At 44.5% G+C, this 20,515-nt stretch overlaps 1 protein-coding gene across 5 annotated transcripts in view; it reads left to right on the top strand.

Annotated features, from left to right (window-relative positions):
• Nucleotides 1-678: 678 nt before the first annotated feature.
• CHST10 (carbohydrate sulfotransferase 10) overlaps nucleotides 679-20,515 on the top strand; it is a 32,144-nt gene continuing 12,307 nt past the window's right edge. The window contains exons 1-4 of one of the 5 annotated variants that reach the window (XM_045828646.1): nucleotides 679-966; nucleotides 11,297-11,448; nucleotides 11,919-12,049; nucleotides 19,352-19,443. In XM_045828646.1, coding sequence (XP_045684602.1) covers nucleotides 11,411-11,448; nucleotides 11,919-12,049; nucleotides 19,352-19,443 — 261 coding nt within the window. In that variant the 5' untranslated portion in view covers nucleotides 679-966; nucleotides 11,297-11,410. Of the gene's footprint in view, nucleotides 967-11,293; nucleotides 11,449-11,918; nucleotides 12,054-19,351; nucleotides 19,444-20,515 lie in introns of all 5 variants that reach the window. The other 4 variants (XM_045828648.1, XM_045828647.1, XM_045828645.1 and 1 more) reach the window with 4 other exon arrangements.

Here is a 20,515-nt window from a genome sequence, read left to right as displayed (position 1 = left end):
ATATAAATTGTATCCAAAAGAAACGAGTTTACCTTTTCTAGGGCAATAAATTTCCAACACTTTTGGAAGTGACTTCTGTACCCAGCTCTAAAATCCTGCTGTCTTATAGACCTCTGCAGGTTACTACCATATTATTGTACGTCACCTGTAATTGAAAGCATTTTTAAGGTTATAACTCCATAGGGCTGTGCCCTGTTCTGGCCTCAGTTGTTTATTAATCAACTCTACTTTGCCAACAAAGTTACATCCCCCAGACGGCCAGTTGAGAGGGGCTCAGCAAAGAACAGAAGGCCCTACTTTTACTAGGTAGCCAGGCAGCCCATTTTTCCGAGGTTTTTTGTTTGTTTGTTTGTTTTGTTTGTTTTTTGTCCTTCTCTAACACCAAACCTGTGTTCTGGATGGAGACCTGGTGGGACATGGTTTGGTCACACATCTCGGTAATGTCCTGGGGTAGCATTTGTTTTCACAGGGAGGAGGGAGGCGCAAGGCCTGGACCGAGATCTGGCGCCCAAGACACACCTTAGGGGCCCAGGCCCTGGGATGCCTCTACAGTGCTACCTCTGGCCTCTTCGCCCCTGCCCGCGCCTCGGGCACGCGCATGGTGGGACGGAGGCGGGGACGCGCACGGTGGAGCAGGCGGCGCGCGCACGGCGGGATTGGCGGCGGCCTGTGCTCGGCGGAGCGGGCGGCGGGGACGCGCACAGCCTGCAGGCGGCGAGTACGAGCGCGCGGGGCCGCGGGCGGCGGCGGGTGGTGGCCTCGCCCACTGAGGAGGCCTGGCGCGCCTGGCGTCCTCTTTCCGGCGCCTTAGCCGCCTGTTTTCCAGGTTCGGTGGGCGGTGCGGGGCCTCAGCTGGGCGGGCCTCCCGCGTTTCTGGACGCTGGGCCCTCACCCTTCGTCCTCAAGCCTGCGAGGCCCAGCTGAGCTTCGCCTCAGGGCCGCTGAAGGGCTCCGGCTACGCTCACGGTGAGCTTGGGGTGGGACGGGGGTGGGTAGGTTCCACAGATACCCACACCCCGACTCCCATCCCACCCGGTGAACGGAAGGAGCGGGGTGGGGGTACCGGTTTTTCTTTGCGAACAGCATCTCAGTGTGTTTGATGACTTGAGGACCTCCCTAGTTGGCGGGATTAATGGGAAGAACCTTCCTCATGTTAGTTATGCAATGAGGCGGCGTCCTCGCCGGGGATGCTGGGCTCACTGGAATTATGGACACTCGGTGTCTGTAACTTATTTCTTTCATCCTTGGCCGAGATTTTGCATTTGTAATTGGGGGCGGAAACAGGAAGAAAATGTTCCACTTGGGTGCAAGAAACATGCAGACGAGAGGGACCATGTGCAACCTTCCCTACGTGTGCAATTTTCGTGGGTGAGCGGGAAGGGATGGTTGCAGATGCACGTCTCCTGCTAGACAAGCTCCAAGTACTCTCAGCTCTGATTTTGACAATGCAGAGGCCTGTCAGAAGTTGAGGTTGAAGCATACATTTCTGCACTTTTGGCTGGGAAGATGAACCAGGTTTTCCAAAGCTGTTGTTTCTGTTTTCCAAGTCTGCTAGAAGGGGCTGGCTGTGAATAGAAAGCAGCCCGTCCAGGTTTTGGTTAGCTGAGCGGGAGCCCCGTCATAAAGGGGTTTTTGTCTGAAACACCCTAAGTCTGGGGCTTTGAGCCATGAAGAGTTGGGTAGTGGTCAGTTTTAACTGCCAGGGTGAGAAATGTCTCAGACATTTTTAAAATTAGGCAGCTGAGTTTAGCTCCTGCTTGCTGGTCTCCAGCACCTACCTACCCTTAATCTTTTTCAGTGACTGGGTTTAAAGAGAAAAACGGTCTTTTCCCTTTTCACCCTTAAAATGAATCCATCTTGGGTTAAGATAGAAAGAAAAATCTTTCCACCTTTGCTCTTGAACCTAAAGGAAAGAATCTCCAAGAAATAGCCTAGAGAAAAATTCTTCCCTTCCCTGGAGTGAAAGCTGAAGTGCTTACAAAACTGGACAAAGAAAGGAAAGAATTAGTAATATCCTAGGCCATTTGTAGTTATAGGCAGATCATTTTTCAAATGCTTGAGGTTATACAATAAAAAGGTAGGAGAGAGCTAGAAATGGAAAAGGGGGGAGAGGTGAATACAGGGCCTTAGAGATTGCAAAAGCCGAGAGTGTTTTCTCCTGATACAGGTCTGAAAGAATCCAGGTACATAAAGCTTAATCTTTCAATCTTCATGACATGAAATCACTCTTAATTTTCACGTTGAATTCTTAAGAGCAAACGGAAGCACAGCTAGACTGCTACATGCATCTCAGGCAGCTTGGGCAGTATTGTGTGTTAAGTTAGTTGTATGTTTATTTTGCCAGATAATTCTGTTCAATCTACAGTCTCTCTAGTTCTATGAGTTTGACTTATTTCCAGTTACTCATTCATGATAGGACCTTTGGCTAGAATTTGCCAGGGTGTAAAAGCTTGAAGAAATACAAAACCCAGAGAACACCTTGCATTGGAAAGTTTGATCATCTTACACAAGAATTCTTTATCTGATAGCAAATATATAAAATAGGTATAATAGGGTTTGATTATTTTTACTACAAAACATATTTAATTTCTCATACTACCTTGCAGAGCAGTCTTTTAAACAGCTAGCTCTTTTGATACACTTATACTTGAAATCCAAATATTACCCACTTCTGTAAGAGACCTGTTATGAAAAATATGCTTGAATAATTAAAGTGATTAACTCTTCCCAAGTATAAACCAAGTTGTGTTAAGTAAGTTAATCTTGTCCCTTTTAATGGTGCTTATTGTTTGTTTGTTTGTCTGTTTTTAATTTATCCTATAAGTGGCTAGAGGAAACAAGAACCTCAGGCAAAGTAAATACTACAGGGAAATGTTGCCCCCAGGCCTCAGAAGGTAAATGAAGGAGAATGTGAGCTCACTAGTTACTTAAGATTCATGTCATTTAGTATTTTTACTGCCTTCTTTCTTGCTCATAGGAAGATTTTAGGAAAATTAAAATTGTTCAATAGGAGTATATACACATAGCCTTAGAAGAAATGTTTTCTTAAATATAATAATAGGAGCAAGCCTGAGCTGGAGATTAGTTGAGTTTAGGAACTATTAAGAGAAGTGCCTGACGTGCAGTGAGCCCTACACAGGTATTTACTTATTTGCTCATTATTATTATTCATGACAATCTCTCTTAACCTCACATCCGTCATGTGTTAGGACATATGTAACTATAGATGACCAGTCATCTAAGATGGTAAATTGTAATGATGATGGACAAGCAGACAAAAAAAATTGCTGAACTTAGATTGAGAGAAACCCTAACTATGAATCTAAACATCACAGTGACCATAATAGAACTTTATGAATTCATATGCAGTATTTTATTTTATTAAATTGTGATTTAATAATTGTCTTGATTAGATAAATATATTTTAGTTCAAACTCAAAAAATATGAAAAGGTCAATTTGTTTGTAGAATGTACCTCATTACTTCAGCCCTCGCCTCTCTAGTTTCCCTTATCCCCGTGAGTCCTCCCAGGGTTTACCAGTTCCTTGTACATTACTGGATTATTTTCATAAAATTTCCTCTAGTGTCTGGATATGTTCTGGAAGCATATTTTAGAAACTGAACACTGGACACATGATCTTTTCCCTGGGGTTTGTGTGTGATGGGGGTGGGACCCAAGACCTTCCATCTCAATAAAGGGCCACTGACACAATTTGTCACTGGGGCCCCAGCCTTCTTCCCCTCTTGCTCAGTCCACAAGGGGCATGGGCCTCCTTGTAGCTCTTGGGATTCTGGGATCCTGAACAAGCTCCTCACGCAGGTGGCGGTGTTATTTGTTTCCTCACTCTGTTCTGCCTCTTCTTGGCATCATGCCCTCCTTAGAGGCCTTCCCTTTGTCCCTTGCTCATCTTTGTTACTATCAGTGGCATTGAGTGTCCTGTACATTGGGTATATAGGATTACACCTGTGTGACCCTATACATTAATGGCTCTGTTTGTTTATGGCCTGTCTTCCTCTGCCAGTACCAAGCACCATAAGAGCAGGGAGTATATATTGCCTTACAAGTCCCCAGGGCCTAGAAAAACTCCTGGCCTGGAGTAGGCACTTGGTAGATATTGCTGAATGAATGACATTTGGAAAAAAGCTGTTTTAAACAGTTAAATGGGCTTAGTTACCACAGGACTTTTCAGAACCCTTAATAAGCAAATATGTACAGCAGAAGTGGAGCATGGCAGGTGGGAGTCACGCTCTGCAGCACAAATTCAGAAAAGCTTTGTGCTTTTGGGTGACAACTCAAACACGGAGGTGGGGATTGAGGGGGAGGGAAGCCACTGGCAGGATTGGGATTGGCAGCTGAGCAAAATGAATTTACAAGCATCATTTTGAAAATGTAGGGGGCAGAGGATTTGTACCAAAAAAAAAAGATGATAATACAGGTATACCTCATTTTATTGTGTTTTCCTTTATTGCACTTTACAGATGTGTTTTTTATCATTTGAAGGCAAGACCTTCCACCAGCAAAAAGATTATGACTCACTTTATTTCAGTAGTCACTTTATTGAGGTGGTCTGGAACTGCCCCAGGCTACCTCTGAGGTGTGCCTGTAGTACCAAGCCCATTGTTATTAATTACCAATATGTAAAATATGTATTTTCTTTTAGTTTAGAGAAAGGGAGAGAAACCGAATAGGATTTCTTATAGGTTCATTCATGTCCTTGCTTCCCTGCCCCTACATTCCCCATCAAGCCTTAAGTTCCTTAACCACCAGTTCTGCCTTATGGGTTTTAAAGAACCCAGGTCTGACTTGAGTTTAGATCCTGCCATCTTGACACATGAAAAACCCCTTTAATGAGAAAGCTCTGAAGATGGATATGCTGGGTTCAGGGCAACACACCGTGACCACAGGGACCTGGGGCACACTCAGGTTTGTCATCATTAGCGGCAAGAAGCGTTTTGGGAGCTGTCTTGGCTCCTTGAACAAAGGAGAGGTAATTACAGAAAATGTCAGACTTTTTAAAGGCCATTTGTCACCAGGCTGCAAGGCCTTTGGCAGAGCCTCTGAGAAGGACTGTTGATGTCAGGCCCAGTCTCTGAAGGCAGAAATAGTGAGCCTCCCGGGTGTCATCCTTGGACAGGAGGCAGACGCCGTGGAGAACAGGTGTACTCAAGCAAACAGTGCAGATGGTGGGGTGGGCTTAGAGGAGTGGGGGCAAAGGAAGTTGGAATGCTTTTTATTTAAAAAACTGGGTCAAGTTATCAGGATTGTTTCAAGGTCAAACCCTAATTCTACAGAGTCAGTTACCTATAGATGGAAGGGCTGGAAAAGAGGATAAATGGGAGCAGTGATGGAAGTCTTTGATTCTAACTAAACTTTTTGAAGCTTTTTTTCAGAGATCTGATATAATTCAGATCATCAGTAGACTCTAGTTGGCAGAAACTCCTTTGCTCCCAGTTTTCCTTTTAATAATGGAAAGAAATGACAGGAAAATGGTTGTTGTGTTAGAATGCCTGGAATCTGCATTGTAACAAGATTCCCCAGGGGATTCCTTTGGTCATTAAAATTTGAGAGGGGCTGAGGGCCTGGAACAGTGGGTCTCAGTTCTGGCTGCTCATTAGAATCCTGGGCAGAGCTTTTAAAACCTGCCTAGAATCTATCTCCAAGGATTCCTCTTTTCTGGGCTCCAGTGAGTGATCCTGGGGTCCCAGGTATCGCTATATTTTTTTAAGGACTCTGAGGTGATTCTAATGTCAGTCAGGGTGGGGAACCACTGCCCTAAGCACAAAGTCAGATACCATTAAGTAGATACTTGTATTTTGTCATGTATAATGTGCCCCCACGTTTCTGGCCCAAACTTTCAGGAAAAAAGTCTTTTGTTTTAATTTTTTAATTCCATTTTTATTTATATACAAAACTGATTATCATATTCCAGGATATTATTTTGCATACAGATATCATTATTTCTTTCTAGAGTTATACTTTTAATGCATAAGCATAAATAAAAGAAATAAAAACATTTATATAGATATGGAATTAGTACTACCCATGCATAATGTGCATCCTTATTTTTCTCTCAAAAATTTGGGCAAAAAAGTGCTCATTATACATGGCAAAATATAGTATCTGGATTCAGAATGCATGTAATCACAAAGCAAAAACATGCATGGCTAACTGGACATAGCACTCTTTAGAATTCATAAAAATGAACCCATCATATATTGTGGATCTTATTGGTTCATTTGCTGGTTTTAGGGACCCGGACGATGATGTGTGATGTGGACCACTTAGCCGGGCTTGCCTGTGCCTGGTTAGAATATTCCTGCTCCATTGATGGAAACAGCCTCTAGACTAGGGAGTGGCCAAGTGGACACTTGCACTTTACATCTTTGTGCTGCCAGAAAGATGGCTTTAAAATTTAAGTAGGATCACCACCTGCCACCCCTCTTCTCATATACAACTCCATCCATTGGCTTTCCATGGCTCTCAAGGTAGAAACCAAATTCTGTAACAGCTTTCTAAGGCCCAAGGTTCTCTGACCACATCATGTCTAACCAAGCTCTAGAAACTCCTGCCACACGGCCTTCCTTCCGTTACTTAAGGGGTCCCCAGCTTGCTCCCTCCTACTTCTGGGCCTATGCTCCATGCTGTTCCCCTGTCCTGGAACCCTGCGTGTTCACCTCCGTAAGTAATTGTGCTGTCCCTGACCTCTCCACCCAGCTCAGGTCCCCTTGTATTGTCCTCTCACAGCACCACATCCCTCTGCTTCCTACCACTTCTTGGATGGATTCTTTGATACATGTGGGTGTCTTCATCAGACTGCAGGCTCCGTAAGGACGTGAACAGTGTGTGTGTTTTGGTTTGGAATTCAGTGCTGTGTCCCTGCCCCTATTCTGTAGGATGGATGGATATACCATATCTGAGAATCTTATTAAATATAATTGTCTTTAGGTTATGTCCTTAAAAGTATATGCAGGTGTACATCTACTCCTGTTTGTCATCGTATGTTGCATACTGTAGGGAAATGGAACCTGACAGGAGGGCGTAGTTTGAGATGGATCAGGCATTCTTCTTGGAATGCCACTTGGAAAACAAGTCCCAGTTTATCTAAATTTTTAATTATTTTTTAAAAGTCCATTTTTTATTGTATTACCTAAATTTTTAACCAGCTTACTTGGACAGCTTTTTCACTGGAGTCTGTATATAACTTGTGAATTTTCTTGCTATCCCATGAGAAGGAAAAAAAATTAAATTGTGCATCTCCCTGTGCTGGGCTTCACCACTGGCATGTTTCTCATACATAATGAAAGCATCCTTACATAGTGCAGTATCTCTTTGCAGGCCCCAGGCTAACTCTCCTTCCCACCCTCCCCAGACTGCCCTGCCTCCATCTGGGCCACAGAGACCACCTTCCTAAGCTCCTGCTGCTGCTTCTCTCAGAGGAGCTGTGTCTGATGTGGTAAAAGTGTCTTCCAGACAGAGGGTAGCTCTGGAGAGAGAACGGATTAGGGCCAGGAACAGGCATGGAGGGATGCCAACCTTACTTGTATACTTTATTTCCTTTTAAAAAAGCTCAAGTACAGCAAAACAATAAGAGCGTTATATGATGCTCTGGACTTTATATTTAAAATATTAAATCATTTTAAAGACTAAGTGGAGGAAATAGATGTATTTATTAAATATTCAGATACATATTGATTTTGTCACTTTATATGAGTTTTTCCCAGCTAGGAAAGTATTTACCATCCCTTCCCATACCTTACAAAGTGGTAAGAGCACTGCATTTAGTAGCAGTAAGGCAGAAAAAAATTAAACCTCAGAATTAAAAACAGCAGGATCCATGTATATAGGTAGTATTTTCTATATTTTATTGGTTTTGATTATAAAGTGGATACATGCTTATTGTAAAAAGTATTTTTAATACAAAAAATTGTACAAAGCAAAAAATGACTCCACTCATTCTCTCAAAATTTTATTCTGTGCATTACATGTATGTATGTGTTTGCATGTGTATGTAGTCACACACATTCACACATATGTAATTTGTTAACAAATAGGATCATGCATTCAGTTCTGCAACTTTTCCATTTTTGTTTACTGTTCTGTCTTGACAATTTGTATCTATGTCATTGGCATGCCTTTTGGTGTAGAGTTTTATTTAAAATTAAAAAAATATTTTGGACTTCAGCAGGATTTATTACTCTCCCCATTCAGTATGTTTTAAGTTGTATGTCTATTCAAATGCATGTAAGTGCCATGACTTATAAAATATAATTTTATTTTCAAGTAATACTGAAGCCCTAGTAGCTTTGTTTTCTAGTCTCAAGTTAATGGATATTACTATATAACTGCTTTCATGTGGAGACTGGAAGAATATTTTGAGGTTGTAAAGGGGGCCTTATATTTAAAGACTTTAGTTTGGAAACTCTTGGGGTAGAAATTTGGGCAAGGTGTCTGCTAAAATGCCTTTCAACTCTCCTAAGTTTTCCTAATAAGTTTCTTGGTTGATGTCATTCAGCGAATAATGATGGTTAACTTTCCCATGTGCCAGCATTGTTCTGGTTCTGGCTTATATTCCATTAGGGGAAGCAGCTGGTGAACCTGGGAAAGCTTTCAAGCTGTGATAGGTGTAGTGAAGGAAGTAAAACGAGGTGAAGTGATGGAGAGGCTTTGGGGAGGTCCAATATGGCCATGATGGGGAGAGCTGAATCTTCCTCTGCTGTGCAGCAGTGACGTGAACAGTGTGCCCACTCTCTGTCTGCATAAGCCTATGTCCTGTGGCCTGCCAGGGGACTCCAGCAGGACTCAGCCTGGTCTGGATAGCTGAAGACGCTGGTCAGGGCCCATGACTGTATTATACTTCTCAAGAGAAGGTTTTCGACAGGGGCTAGAGTTCATACAGGTGAAACTTTCCAAATCTGCAGCCCCCAGCTGAGTCCCCACGTGTCCTGAGTCCTCCCTTCCCAGTCTAGGTGGGCCTTGAGGGGAGGAGAGGAAGGTGGGGCCTTGCAGCTTCCTTCTCCCAACCCTGATGCCATGGCAGGCTTGGAAGGGCACAGGGTGCTCTAGATATCTTAAGAGAAGTCATTTTAGAAATTGAACTATTTTAGAAATTGAACAAAGGCCTATCTGAAAGGAAACACTGGATGATACAAGTTGTTGAGGAGGTACTTTGGCACACTCTGTCTCACAGGGGCTCATGGCCCACTGGTATGCAGGTGGCTGTTTTATCCTCCCTCATAGATGGGAAATCGGGCCTATAGAACTGTTCTGTTACTGACCCCCATCCACCAGCTTGGGGAGGAAGAGAGCAGACCAAATCCTGCCCCCACCCCAGGCCTGGGTTGAAAGAGAAAGGTGTTCCTGACTTTAAATGAAAATTCAAGGCTTGGGAAGGAGAGCAAGGCTTCAGGATAGTGCCAGTCTCACTTTCTGGCTATCTCCAGTGTGGAAATCCTACCCCTAAGGCACCTGGCTTCCTGGAGAGCAGACATTGTGGTCTGCATTTTCATGTGAAGTTGTTTGTTCATTATCTCCCTACTTTTATCTAGAGGTGAGCTCAATGGGTGGGCTCAAATTAGATCTCTTCAAGAAATTAGTTCCCATCAGAAAGTTAAACCTTAAAAATCTCCCAAGTGCAGGCCTGACACAGGCAGGGTGTTCAGGGCCTGAAACCCAGGAGGTAATGCAGGTATGAGCAGAGCAAGAAGCTGAGAGTGGGCAGTGCAGGGGTTCTTTTGCTCCCTGCTCTGCAGTGGAGGTGTGTCTGCATGTGTGAGGGGGTTCCCTTTATCTCTGTTCACTGGCCACAGCACTTAGCAAAGTGTGGATTGCAAGCTTCAGGCCACTCAGCACTGGCCTCTCTTCCTCTGCCTCTAAATCTTCCCAAGAACCAGTACACAGGAGCAGATGTCTCCCTGTTCAGTTTGCAAACCTGTCTCTTTTCTCTGTACTCACTCCCCAACCCACACTGGCCCCTCTGCCTCTCTTAGAAAAGGCCTACAGCTCAGGTTCCTCAGTGGGGCATTTACACTGGGGCCTACGGGGGTAGAGCTCACTGAGTGTCACTGTCTGGGAGGGACAAGTCTGTTGGACTCAGGACTGTGGCACCCGGCACCTCTGGACACCATCTGTACCTCACCTGTCTTTAGAAGGGAAGGGTTAGTAGCTTGAGTTGCCTGGGATGAGTTTGGCCTTTCTTTGTCTTTCTTCAGGGGGCAGACCGCCCTGTCATATTAATTTCTGACCACCACGATTAAAGTGGTAAGTCAGAGGGTGCCGAGGTATCGGCCAGTTCCTATTTGTTAGAGGGTCTGCACCAGGCCAGGTGGGAACTGGTCCTTTATGTACATTTTCTCATTTAATCCCATGACCCACCCTGAAGGAAGACCTGAGCTCAGAGATGGGAAACCGAGAGGTGGAGAGGCCAAGTCACCTTCTGCGTCACAGAGCCAGCGAGTGGTAGAGTCAGCCAGGTCTCCCTGCCTTGTGCAGTGCTGCCTCAAAGGATGATGACAGGGGAGGAGTGGAGGCTTGCTTGGACAGGCCAGCTGGCTTCAGGCAGGTAGCGAGGGACTGACATTCCCCTTGTTGGGTAGTGTTGCCAAATAAAACACAGGATGCCCAATTCAATTTGAAATTCAGAGAGTCAGCAAATTGCTTTTTTTTAGTATAAGTATGTCCCATGTGATATTTGGGACATACTTATACTAAAAAGGTTATTTGTTGTTCCTCAGAAATTCAGACTTAACTAGGTGTCCTATTTCTGTTTGTTTAATCTGTTTAACCCAGTCCCCTACTTGGGGACCCCAGGAAGCACACTGGACCTAATGTGTGGACAGTTGAGGATGACAGAGAGTGACACAAATCACCCTAGAAAGTCAGTGAGCTCCCCGCTGCAGGGTGTCTTCAGGTGGAGGCCGGGTAACCGGTAAACGACCTCCACTTGGTGGAGGGCGTTTGGGTTTCAGTGCCTGGTTACAGTGAGAGTCTAGGAAGTAAACATTTTTGAGACAAGGAGCGTGGATCACCTGGGTCCTCACTGGGCTCTGTCCCATCTAGTGTTCAGAAGCTCTCCGAAGTCATTTGACATCGGCACATGTCGAGAGGACCAGTTCTCCCCACTGCCTAGGAGTGATGATGGGTGGCCTCGCTCTGGTGAAAACCACCCAGCGTGGTCTCATTAAGTGGTTTGGTTTGGCTTGAAGAAGCACTGCGTTAAAGGTGAAATGAAAACACATTTTTGTCTCTTGCTGAGAACTGACTGTGACTTCCTGGTTCTTTATATGTCTTCTGCAGCAGAGTGTGACTTGGGTGACCTGCATCTCTCCCAGGCGGTGAAAGCATGAAAAACACCCACCCCCCAGGTTCTGCACAGGCCCTTGCAGGCAAGTGAATGGAGATGGAGAAGTTTTGATGTTCGTTTCTGCTATGTACAGATTCCCTAGGTGTGGGTACGTCTCATCAGCAAGTCAGGACTCTAACAGCTTGCTTGTAGTTGTTCAGTGTGGCTTCTGTCTCTGCAGAGGTCTGGCCCTTGGCAGGACTCCTCTAGCCTACCTGCTTCCAGCCCCTGGTGGGCGCTGGGTAAAAAAAAACACATTTTGGTATTAGCCTAGTCCAGAAAGCAGTCAAGAGGGGAACCTGCAAAAGTAAAATTATATCACACATTCCAAAACAGATAGCTATGGCTCCTTTCCACTCAGGTGTTTTAACTTTGACTTAATATCAAATTGAGAAGTTATTATTAATTAAAAATAAAATTTTAAGTTAAACACTGAATCAAAATACCCACTGTATCAATAAAGAGTTTTTTTAAATATGTATATTGATGCTATTAACCAAAATCACCTATTCTTTTTTATTACCTTGGTTTAACTGGTGCATTTGTAAGCAGCAGGAGCATTTTGCTTGTGTTTTTCAGGAAAATCACTGAATGGCTGACTTTTGACAACATGCACCACCAGTGGCTTCTGTTGGCCGCATGCTTTTGGGTGATTTTCATGTTCATGGTGGCCAGTAAATTCATCACCTTGACCTTTAAAGACCCGGATGGTAGGTATGCTACCTTGTGGAATTAATTTTGGCTAACTTAGACCTCACTGTGATACTGTTCCTGGGTACATGCCTGGATGACTTCTGTCACAGAATCCAAGGTCTTTCATTCCGGAAGAGAACATGGAGGTTATGGCCACCGAATCCTTGATGTCACAGAGGTGCGAGTAGGAAGGAGGTGGAATAGGAAGGGACAGTCCCCCCAGCACCACCCTGGGGGCAGGCAGAACATGCTTTCTTATGGGTTCTTTGGTGCCTCCTCCATGGCATCCCACAGGCTCAGGATCTGGAACTTTGTTCTGCTTGGTGTCATCAGGAGCTGCTACTCAGTGTGCCTGAGTGCCAGTTGATGCTACACACTGGTGGCCACGTGTTTGAAAGTCACCTTCAGTACATCAGAAAGAATGTGATTTAAATATGCGCACATTTGGTTGTCTTTGAAGATTTACTCCCCTGGACGTGATGTGGGCAGTCAGTAAGGACACATAAAGAGCACCAAGCCCAGCCTCAGCAGAGCTGCTTCTAGGTCATGCTTCTGTCCTTGGCTTACCTAGTCCTGAGTGTGTTTTCTCCCAAACTGACGTGCTACCTGCTCTGACAGCCTCTAAGACTGACCTGAGCACAGCAAGGCTCTCGGAGTGATCCTCGAAGTGCTGGGTATGAGCAAGGAGGTGCAGTGATGGTCCTAGTGATTCCTAAGAGACTCCTCTCAGAGGCAGAGTGAGGCAAGGCACAGGGCAGATGTTGCAGGCTTAGGAGCAGTGTTATGCTGGCCTGATGAGGTCTGCCTAACAAGGAAGATGTCCATGACCATGGGTGTGCTCAGCATTCTTTGCACAACACTTTGCACATCCTCCTGCAGATGGTGGCCCTTAGGAAAGATTAGAAAAGTATCCACCAGAGCCCTGGCTGGTGTGGCTCAGTAGATTGAGTGCCCACCTGCGAACCTAGGGGTCGCTGGTTTGATTTCTGGTTAAGGCACGTGCCTGGGTTGTGGGCCATGTCCCCAGTAGGGAGCACACAAGAGGCAATCACACATTGATGTTTCTCTCCCTCTCTTTTTCCCTGCCTTCCCTCTCTAAAATTAAATAAATAAAATCTTACAAAAAAATGTCCACATGAGTAGTTTCCCAATTTTCTCCTGGTGGCTGCATGGCTTGTGCTGTCCCTGTGACCAGAAAAGGCTGCAGACCCTGCTCTGCCTGGAGCTCCTGAGTGTGTCCCTGTGGTACTGAGGGCTGCCCTGTGCCCCTCACCTCCTGCTCCCCGTCTTTGGGCCTCCTTGTCTATCCAGGAACAAGGTTGGAAGGCAGATCTGCAGGCAGGAGAGGGTAGCCCTGAAATCAGCTCCAAGGTGTAGTTCTCAGCACCAGTTTCCACTCACTAACAGTTATCAGGACCTCAGTGCTTGGGGCTCCAACGGGCTGTCATCACAAGTAACCCCTCACCTTTCAGGGGCCCTCATGAGAACCTGAGGGTTTTACATTCTCAGTATCAGTGTCACACCTTCCAGCGTGGCCAGGAGCATCACAGGTAATTATGGCTCACCCTGGGGACTGGCACCTTTGTCAGAACAGCAATGGCTCAGTCTGGGAGTCTTGTTGGAATTCGAGATGATGATCTCAGCCTGACAGTTTGGACACTGCTTCCGCTGCTCCAGCGTGGTTCCTTGTTACCAAGAATGGAGACCCTTTGTTAAGTGTTAGAGCAGCGGTTCTCCTCCCGTTGGCACTTCAGAATACTGGGAGCCTTTGTAAACTTTTGCTGCTTGGGGCCAACCAGAGACCAAGTGAACCTGAATCTAGGAGTGTGGCTCAGTGGAAAGCCCTAAGTGTAGAGCACAGCTGGGGAGTTGAATGGGAATCAGAGCTGCTGAGAAGATGAAGTCTGCGTCGCCAAGAGTCCACACATTTACTTGGGATTCCTTTAAATGTCACTTGGTAACAGAGCACTTACAGGGGGCAGGTCATGAGGTTAAATTGTTTATGGTTTAATTTTTAAAGTAGGAGAACAGGTAATATTATCTATGAGACTTCCACCAAAAACAAATTAGATGTGTGTTTCGAATTATAGTATTTTCTGGATTCTCTAAAGAACACCTCATTCCTCAGTGGTCACTGTTAAATAAGATGCCATTCTACTCTGATGTGTCAAGTTTTATGCTGACTGTCTTCAGAAAAGTGTAGAAGCTTAGAGTAAAGGGGAGCAAAAAATTAGAGGGAAAGAAGGGAACCCTACAGAAAAGGATGAAACACTTTGGGATTTTATTTTATTTTTTATTTTTAAAAATCTTTATTAATTTATTTGATGCTTTGGGACTTTAGACCTGACAAAAGATCTGTGGTAGTCCTCAGGACTGCTAACCAAGTGTCTCCAGCCCTTTAAGGTGAGTGGTAGTTTCTCATTCCCTTTGACGCTTTCGGGGTTGTATGACGCTGTGGTCAGTGCACAGGAGCCCAGAGGTGTGGACCACTCCAGGGGGAGCTTTACAGCCAGTGCGCACTTGGCCCCACTCCCCTGTTCCCACTCAGGGAAGAATAGATAGGGCCCCGAGAGGGTGGAGCACCAGTGGGCGTGGTGTGGGCCCCACAGCGTGCACTGAACTCAGAGGGAGAACCTTATGTTGTTGGGCCCACAACAAAGGTCAGTCTTTTTTGACCACAGAGGATCTTACCTAATTGCCCCTAAATACCTGGCTAGAATCACAAAGATGGCTGAGTTCTGTATGAAAGCAGTGAGCTCATGGACAAGGAGGGTCTTGCCAGTCAGGATGATTGAGCTCCCTGGAGAACTTAAACACTTGTTAGCCCCTGAAGGCCATCAGAGAAGACCTTGGGTGGGGATGGTTCAGACATCTCCTGCTTCTGAGCCCTGTGGTTTAGTGGGAACAGTCACTTAGCCTTAGGGGCCCCCTCTGTCTGAATAGGCACTTAAAACCCCTGGTGGATCTTGGAGCTGAACAGGAAACTGAAAGAGCTTTATAAACTTGTGTCTGCAAGAGATTTTCTCATGTGTTAGAATTTATTTCATTGGTGTCCACAGTATTTTAGCTTTTGAACCAAAAGCCTACTGTGAAAGAGCATCACAAGGAAATAGCTGACAACACAGCAGTATCATTTGTGATAAGGTCCACTTCCTGTAAAGCAGGCAGCTAATCCTTGGCCCCAGCGTCGAGAGGCCGGTTATAACTCAGGTGTGTGTGGGGCTGCCCCTCTGGCTCTGTGCTCTGGGAAATGGGCTCTGTTCTAGACCCGCTCAGTGGATGTGTGTGTTTTCTTCTTATCTGCCTGTTCCTAATGGTTTCCCTGCTGGCTAGACTAATAGGAAGAGACTTGTCCTGAACTGAACTGCTGTTTAAAGCAATGCTTACCTTGGTGGTGGTGGTGGTGTTTTGTGTGGGTTTTTTTGTTTGTTTTTGTTTTTAATAGTGTTAAGGCCTCTCTTCAGCTCTGCAATAAAGTATGGAGATACTTGTGGCAATAACTTATTCTTAGTTAACAAATTTCAGTGTCATATTGAACTAGGATCAGGGATAATAACTAGCTTTATTGTAGGGAAATAAATCCCATTCAGTGATGGGAATTTCATGTCTTGGTATATTGAGACTTGAAATCAAAAATGATATCCTTGTGCATCTGGTGCATAAATGCAGGCACATTTTTCTGCTTGCTTTCATTTGACTTCTAATCTTTTTCCTCCACTTAGCCCCTCAACCTGGTTGTAAGCCGTGTAAGGGCAGAGCCAGTGACGTCACTGCCTTTCCAAGCCCTCTGTCCTTGAGCGATGGGAGTGATGGTGCTGGGGGGCTGGGCTCACGGTGGTCAGGGAGATGAGTGTCTGCCATCCCCTCTAGGAAAACAAAGCAGCATGTCACTTGCAACTTTAAAGATATTTTGTAAAACATTATATGTAAATATAATAAGGCCTGTAACAAAAGGGAGCTAATACATTTTGAAGGCACCTGGCCATACCTGGAGGATCAGAATCCTTGGTCTTACCGCTGGAGTCTTGTCCCTGAGGGGTGACGGGGGCAGAGAGCCACTCTTCGGTTATCGTGGGGATAATGGGTCTGCTGAAAATAAGTGGTTTTTGGCAAAGCAATGGAAAAAGCAAACCAAACATAAATTGTGCTATCAGTTTTATTTTGATCTAGTCAAATAGAGGCTAAGGGGAGTTGGGAAGCAAATACCGGGAAGTTTAGAATCATAAAATGTTAAAAATTGGCAGATGACTGGCCAGTATGTGAGCTGTCCCACAGCCATGAAGCCTGTTTTCTTTGCTTCTGAGTGTATGAAATAGGTCACTTTTCAAAAATTCATTGATAAGTCAGTTGTTTAGAATTCAGGATACATTGTCTTATTTAAAACTTTGTTAAGAAAGCTTAGATTTCTACCTACTGAACTGTGTTGAACTAGCTAAACATTGCAGTGCTAGTCGTAGTAGAGAATTGTGGAAGAGGAAGTGACCAGACAGGAGTGGAATGTTACTTTTTAATTAGCACGTTGGTGCCCACAGATGGTAAGGTTGTGCAGCAGGAGCAGGGGCAGATGTTGGTCCCAAAGCCCTCAGAGTGCATTCAGCAGCTTTGCGCTGATGGCACTGATGCTTTTATCTAATTTGGCACCATAAATGTAACGTTCTTTGTCCTTATTGCAGGTGTAAGTCAGCTCCTGTGTACAGCTTTGGTTAGGTTACATTTTAACCCAAACCTAGAAAATGGAGAAAAAATTTTAGTGGATTTTCATAAAGGTGTGTGACAGAGATTTTGATTGGAGTCAGTTAACTCGAAGCTGTGGGAGATGGGATTATTGTTGTCAGGGCAACGGTAAGATGTTCTCAGCCTTCCTCTGCAGGGACGACAGCAGGGCTTTCCGCAGGGGCTTTCTCGTGGCTGTGATGGCTGGGGAGGGGGACGTGAGGGCTGCGGGGGTGCTGCAGTAGAATGTGCAGTGTTGGTATTAATGACCTAAGGGGAGTAGGTTTTGATTTTTTTTAAAAAAATGAACTGTACCAGTGTCGCAGGTTCAATTCCCAGTCAGGGTACACGCCTGGGTTGCAGGCCATGACCCCCAGCAACCGCACATTGATGTTCCTCTTTCTATCTTCCTCCCTTCCCTCTCTAAAATAAATAAATAAATAAATAAAATCTTAAAAAAACATGAACTGTACCTTTTTTCATGCTTTGTTATGCTGATTTTAATGCTTTTATTTGCTACATATATTTTTTCTTTCTAGTTATGTATTAGTCTTTGCAAAGTTTTGAAAGTAAATGCTTGATTATAGAGATCTGAAAATTTTCTTCAAAGTTTGCCCCAAAGGCTTCCCAAAATCAGTTTGCTATAAATTACTACTTTCCAAATGGACTAGCATTTTGTAAGATTTCTCTAGTCTCATCTCAGTTCCCATGAATTTTTAAATTAATATGTAATCACTAGCACGACTGCTAAGTTGGCTTTTTTTAATTTTTAAATTTGGGGATGGTTATAGAGTCACATGCTTTCGTAACAAATATGAGAGAAAGTTCTGTGTCCCTCGAGACTGAGTTCCCTCCAGTGGGCACGTCCAGCAGAACTGTGCTGCAGAACCGTGAGCAGGGCTTGGACATTCCTGTGCAAGCTGCAGAACACCTTTGTCACCACAGGAGTTCCTCCTGTGCCCTTTTATAGCCACACCCAGCTCCTCCTCCCTGGTAACCACAGATCTCTCCTCTCCATCATTTTGTTTTTTAAGAATATTATAGTGGGAGAGCGTTTGGAGGTCTAGGTAAAAAGGTGAGGGGATTAAGAAGTACAGATTGGTAGTTCCAGAGTAGTCAGGGGGATGTACTGTACAGCACAGAGAGCACAGTCAGTACTGTGACTACGTGTAGTGCCGGATGGGCACAGCACTTATCAGGGGAACCACTTCATGAGTTACAGAAATGCCTGAACACCATGCTGCATTCCTGAAGCTAATGTAATACTGAATGTCAACTGTGACAGAAATTTTTTATTTTTTAAGATAAAACAAGGGAAAACAATTTATATCCAATATGTGACCTCCTAGGATTGCCTTTTATTACTCAGCATAAAAAAACCCCTGGGGATTCATCCAACTTTACTGTATCAGTAGTTTGTTGCTTTTCATTGCTGTATTCCAAGGTAGATATACCCATTTGTTTAACCGTCATCTGTTGAAGGACATCTGGATTGTTTCCAAGTTGAGGCTGTGCAGTTTGGGGCTATTCCAGATGAAGCTGCTCTAAGCATTCGCATACAGGGTTTTGAGCGAACATAAATTCTCATTTCTCTGGGATAGATGCCTGGGAGTGCTGGTGCTGGGTCGTAGAGTAGATGAATGCCTAGTTTGTCAAGAAGTGACCAAACTGTTACACTGTTTTACATTCCTACCAGCCATGTGTAATGCGTAAGTGATTCATTTTCTCGGCATCATTGTTAGCATTTTGTGTTTTCACTATTTTGTATTTTAGCCATTTTGATAGGTGTGAAGTGGTATTTCACTGTGGGTTTTTTTTTTTTTTTCAGTTATAGCTGACATACAGTATTATATTAGTTTCAGGTGTACAGCCCCGTGATTAGACATTTGTAACTTACAAAGCCATCACCGGATAAATCTAGTACCCCTCTGACACTATACAGTTATCACAGTGTTACCGACTGTACTCCCTATATTGTGCTTTACATCCTTGTGTCTATTCTGTAACTACAAGGTGTGGCAAAAGTAGGATTACAGTTGTGAATACATGAAACACAGTTTATTCTTATATTATTATTTATTGTTATATTATTTTCCATACAAACAACTGTAACCCTACTTTTGCCCCATACTCTATCTGTGCCCTGTGGTTTTAATTTGTATTTGCTCAATGGCTCATTTTGTGGAACATCCTTTCATGTGTATTTGCCACCTGTGCATCCTTTTCAGTGAAACATCTGTTCATGTCTTACCCACTTCTATTAGGATGCTTTTTTACTGTTGAGTTTTGAGAGTATTTTATGTATTCTAGGTACTACTCCTTTGTCAGATATGTGGGTTTTATTTTGAGGTTTATTTTATCAATTTTTCAAAAGATGTTCTCCTATGTTTTAAAAAAAAGTTTTACGGGCATATGAGTCTGTAGATGTTCCTTTGCTCAAGTACCACTTCTTGAAAAGACTTTCCTCTTCTACCGAAGTGCGTTTGCACCTTTCAAAAACTAGTTGGGCATATTTGCGTAGGTCTGCTTCTGGGGCCTCTTTTCTGTCTCACTGACCTGTGTGTCTGCTCCTCCATGAAAGGCATCTCAACCTCTCTGTCTCCTAGCCTACAGCGTCAAGCAGGAGTTCCTGTTGCTGACAGCCATGCCGGATACAGGGAAGCTACAGGGAGAGAAGCAGTTTCCCGAGGAACTGAAGGTGGGCACAGCAAGGCAGAGGGCACTGCCCCATTGGCCTGGTCAGCAGAGGAGCAAGGCTGCCTATTCCCAGTCTTACTTGTGTGTCTCCCTCTCTGCTCCCTCCCTGTAGCACCAGCAGGCCCCCCGACATTGTGTGGGCTCTGGCCTCCCCTCCCCAAGCTCATCAGCCATTTCCACTTATCATCATGTTCTGCTCTGTAGTCCCTACTTTTGTCACTTCTGCACATTTCTGCTTATCTTTTTAGCTTCTCTTTGGGGGAGGCGGGCACACGTCACAGCTATTTATGCTCCGCACAGTGCTGTGCACATCATGGGTGCTCTGTAAATGTTGACTGTGCCAGATTTCTGTCCAGCTGACAGGGAGCCTTGCTAGGGGAGTGGAGGATGTCAGGCAAGGTCAGGAGAAAACCAAGGGTGTGGGAAACTGGAATCATGGAACTTTAGAGTTAGAAGGGGTCTTAGACAGAAGAGCAGGTAACCAATGGTGTGGATGAGAGCTGAGTTTAGGAAAAAGGCTGATCACCCGGATCACGTGGGAGTTAGTGTCAGAGCCCAAGGCTGCTGACTTACTCCCATTGTTCTCCTTCCTTGACATTCTGATCTCCGTCTTTCTCTTCAAGCTGCTTTACACATAAACTCCAAATCATACCTTAGCCGCAGTGAGGGACACCCTTTTGAGATCTTTTCTCACTTGTTGGCTCCCATTCTGGATTTGGAAGGTTTAGGCTGAAATTATGCTGGAAAGAATGAAATGGATAGAGCAAGTTCTAAAGATGTTTATCAGCCCAGAATTAAACCACAGAAAAGGGATAGTTCCTGTTCATAACTTACAGTATAAGACAACAAATCAGAACCCACAAAGTCTGGAAAGCATGCATGTGGTCAGAGTAATGAGCTGTTGGAGTTAACTTTTCACAAGACATGGATGTAATAAAGATGAGATCAGCAGAACTCTTTTATCAGATGGGCCTGGGATGTTGCTTTAAGTGTGAGGTGTTCCAGGGAAAGGAAAGTGTGGATGGACTGTAGACACAAGAAACAGACCTGTAGCAAATAGGATGGTGACTTTA

The sequence above is a fragment of the Phyllostomus hastatus genome, unplaced genomic scaffold (assembly GCF_019186645.2).
Source record: "Phyllostomus hastatus isolate PE091 unplaced genomic scaffold, TTU_PhHast_1.1 phas_scaffold_78, whole genome shotgun sequence".
NCBI lineage: Eukaryota > Metazoa > Chordata > Mammalia > Chiroptera > Phyllostomidae > Phyllostomus > Phyllostomus hastatus.
The sequence above is the reverse complement of the archived record's forward strand: the minus strand, read 5'-3'. Positions and strand labels throughout refer to the sequence as shown.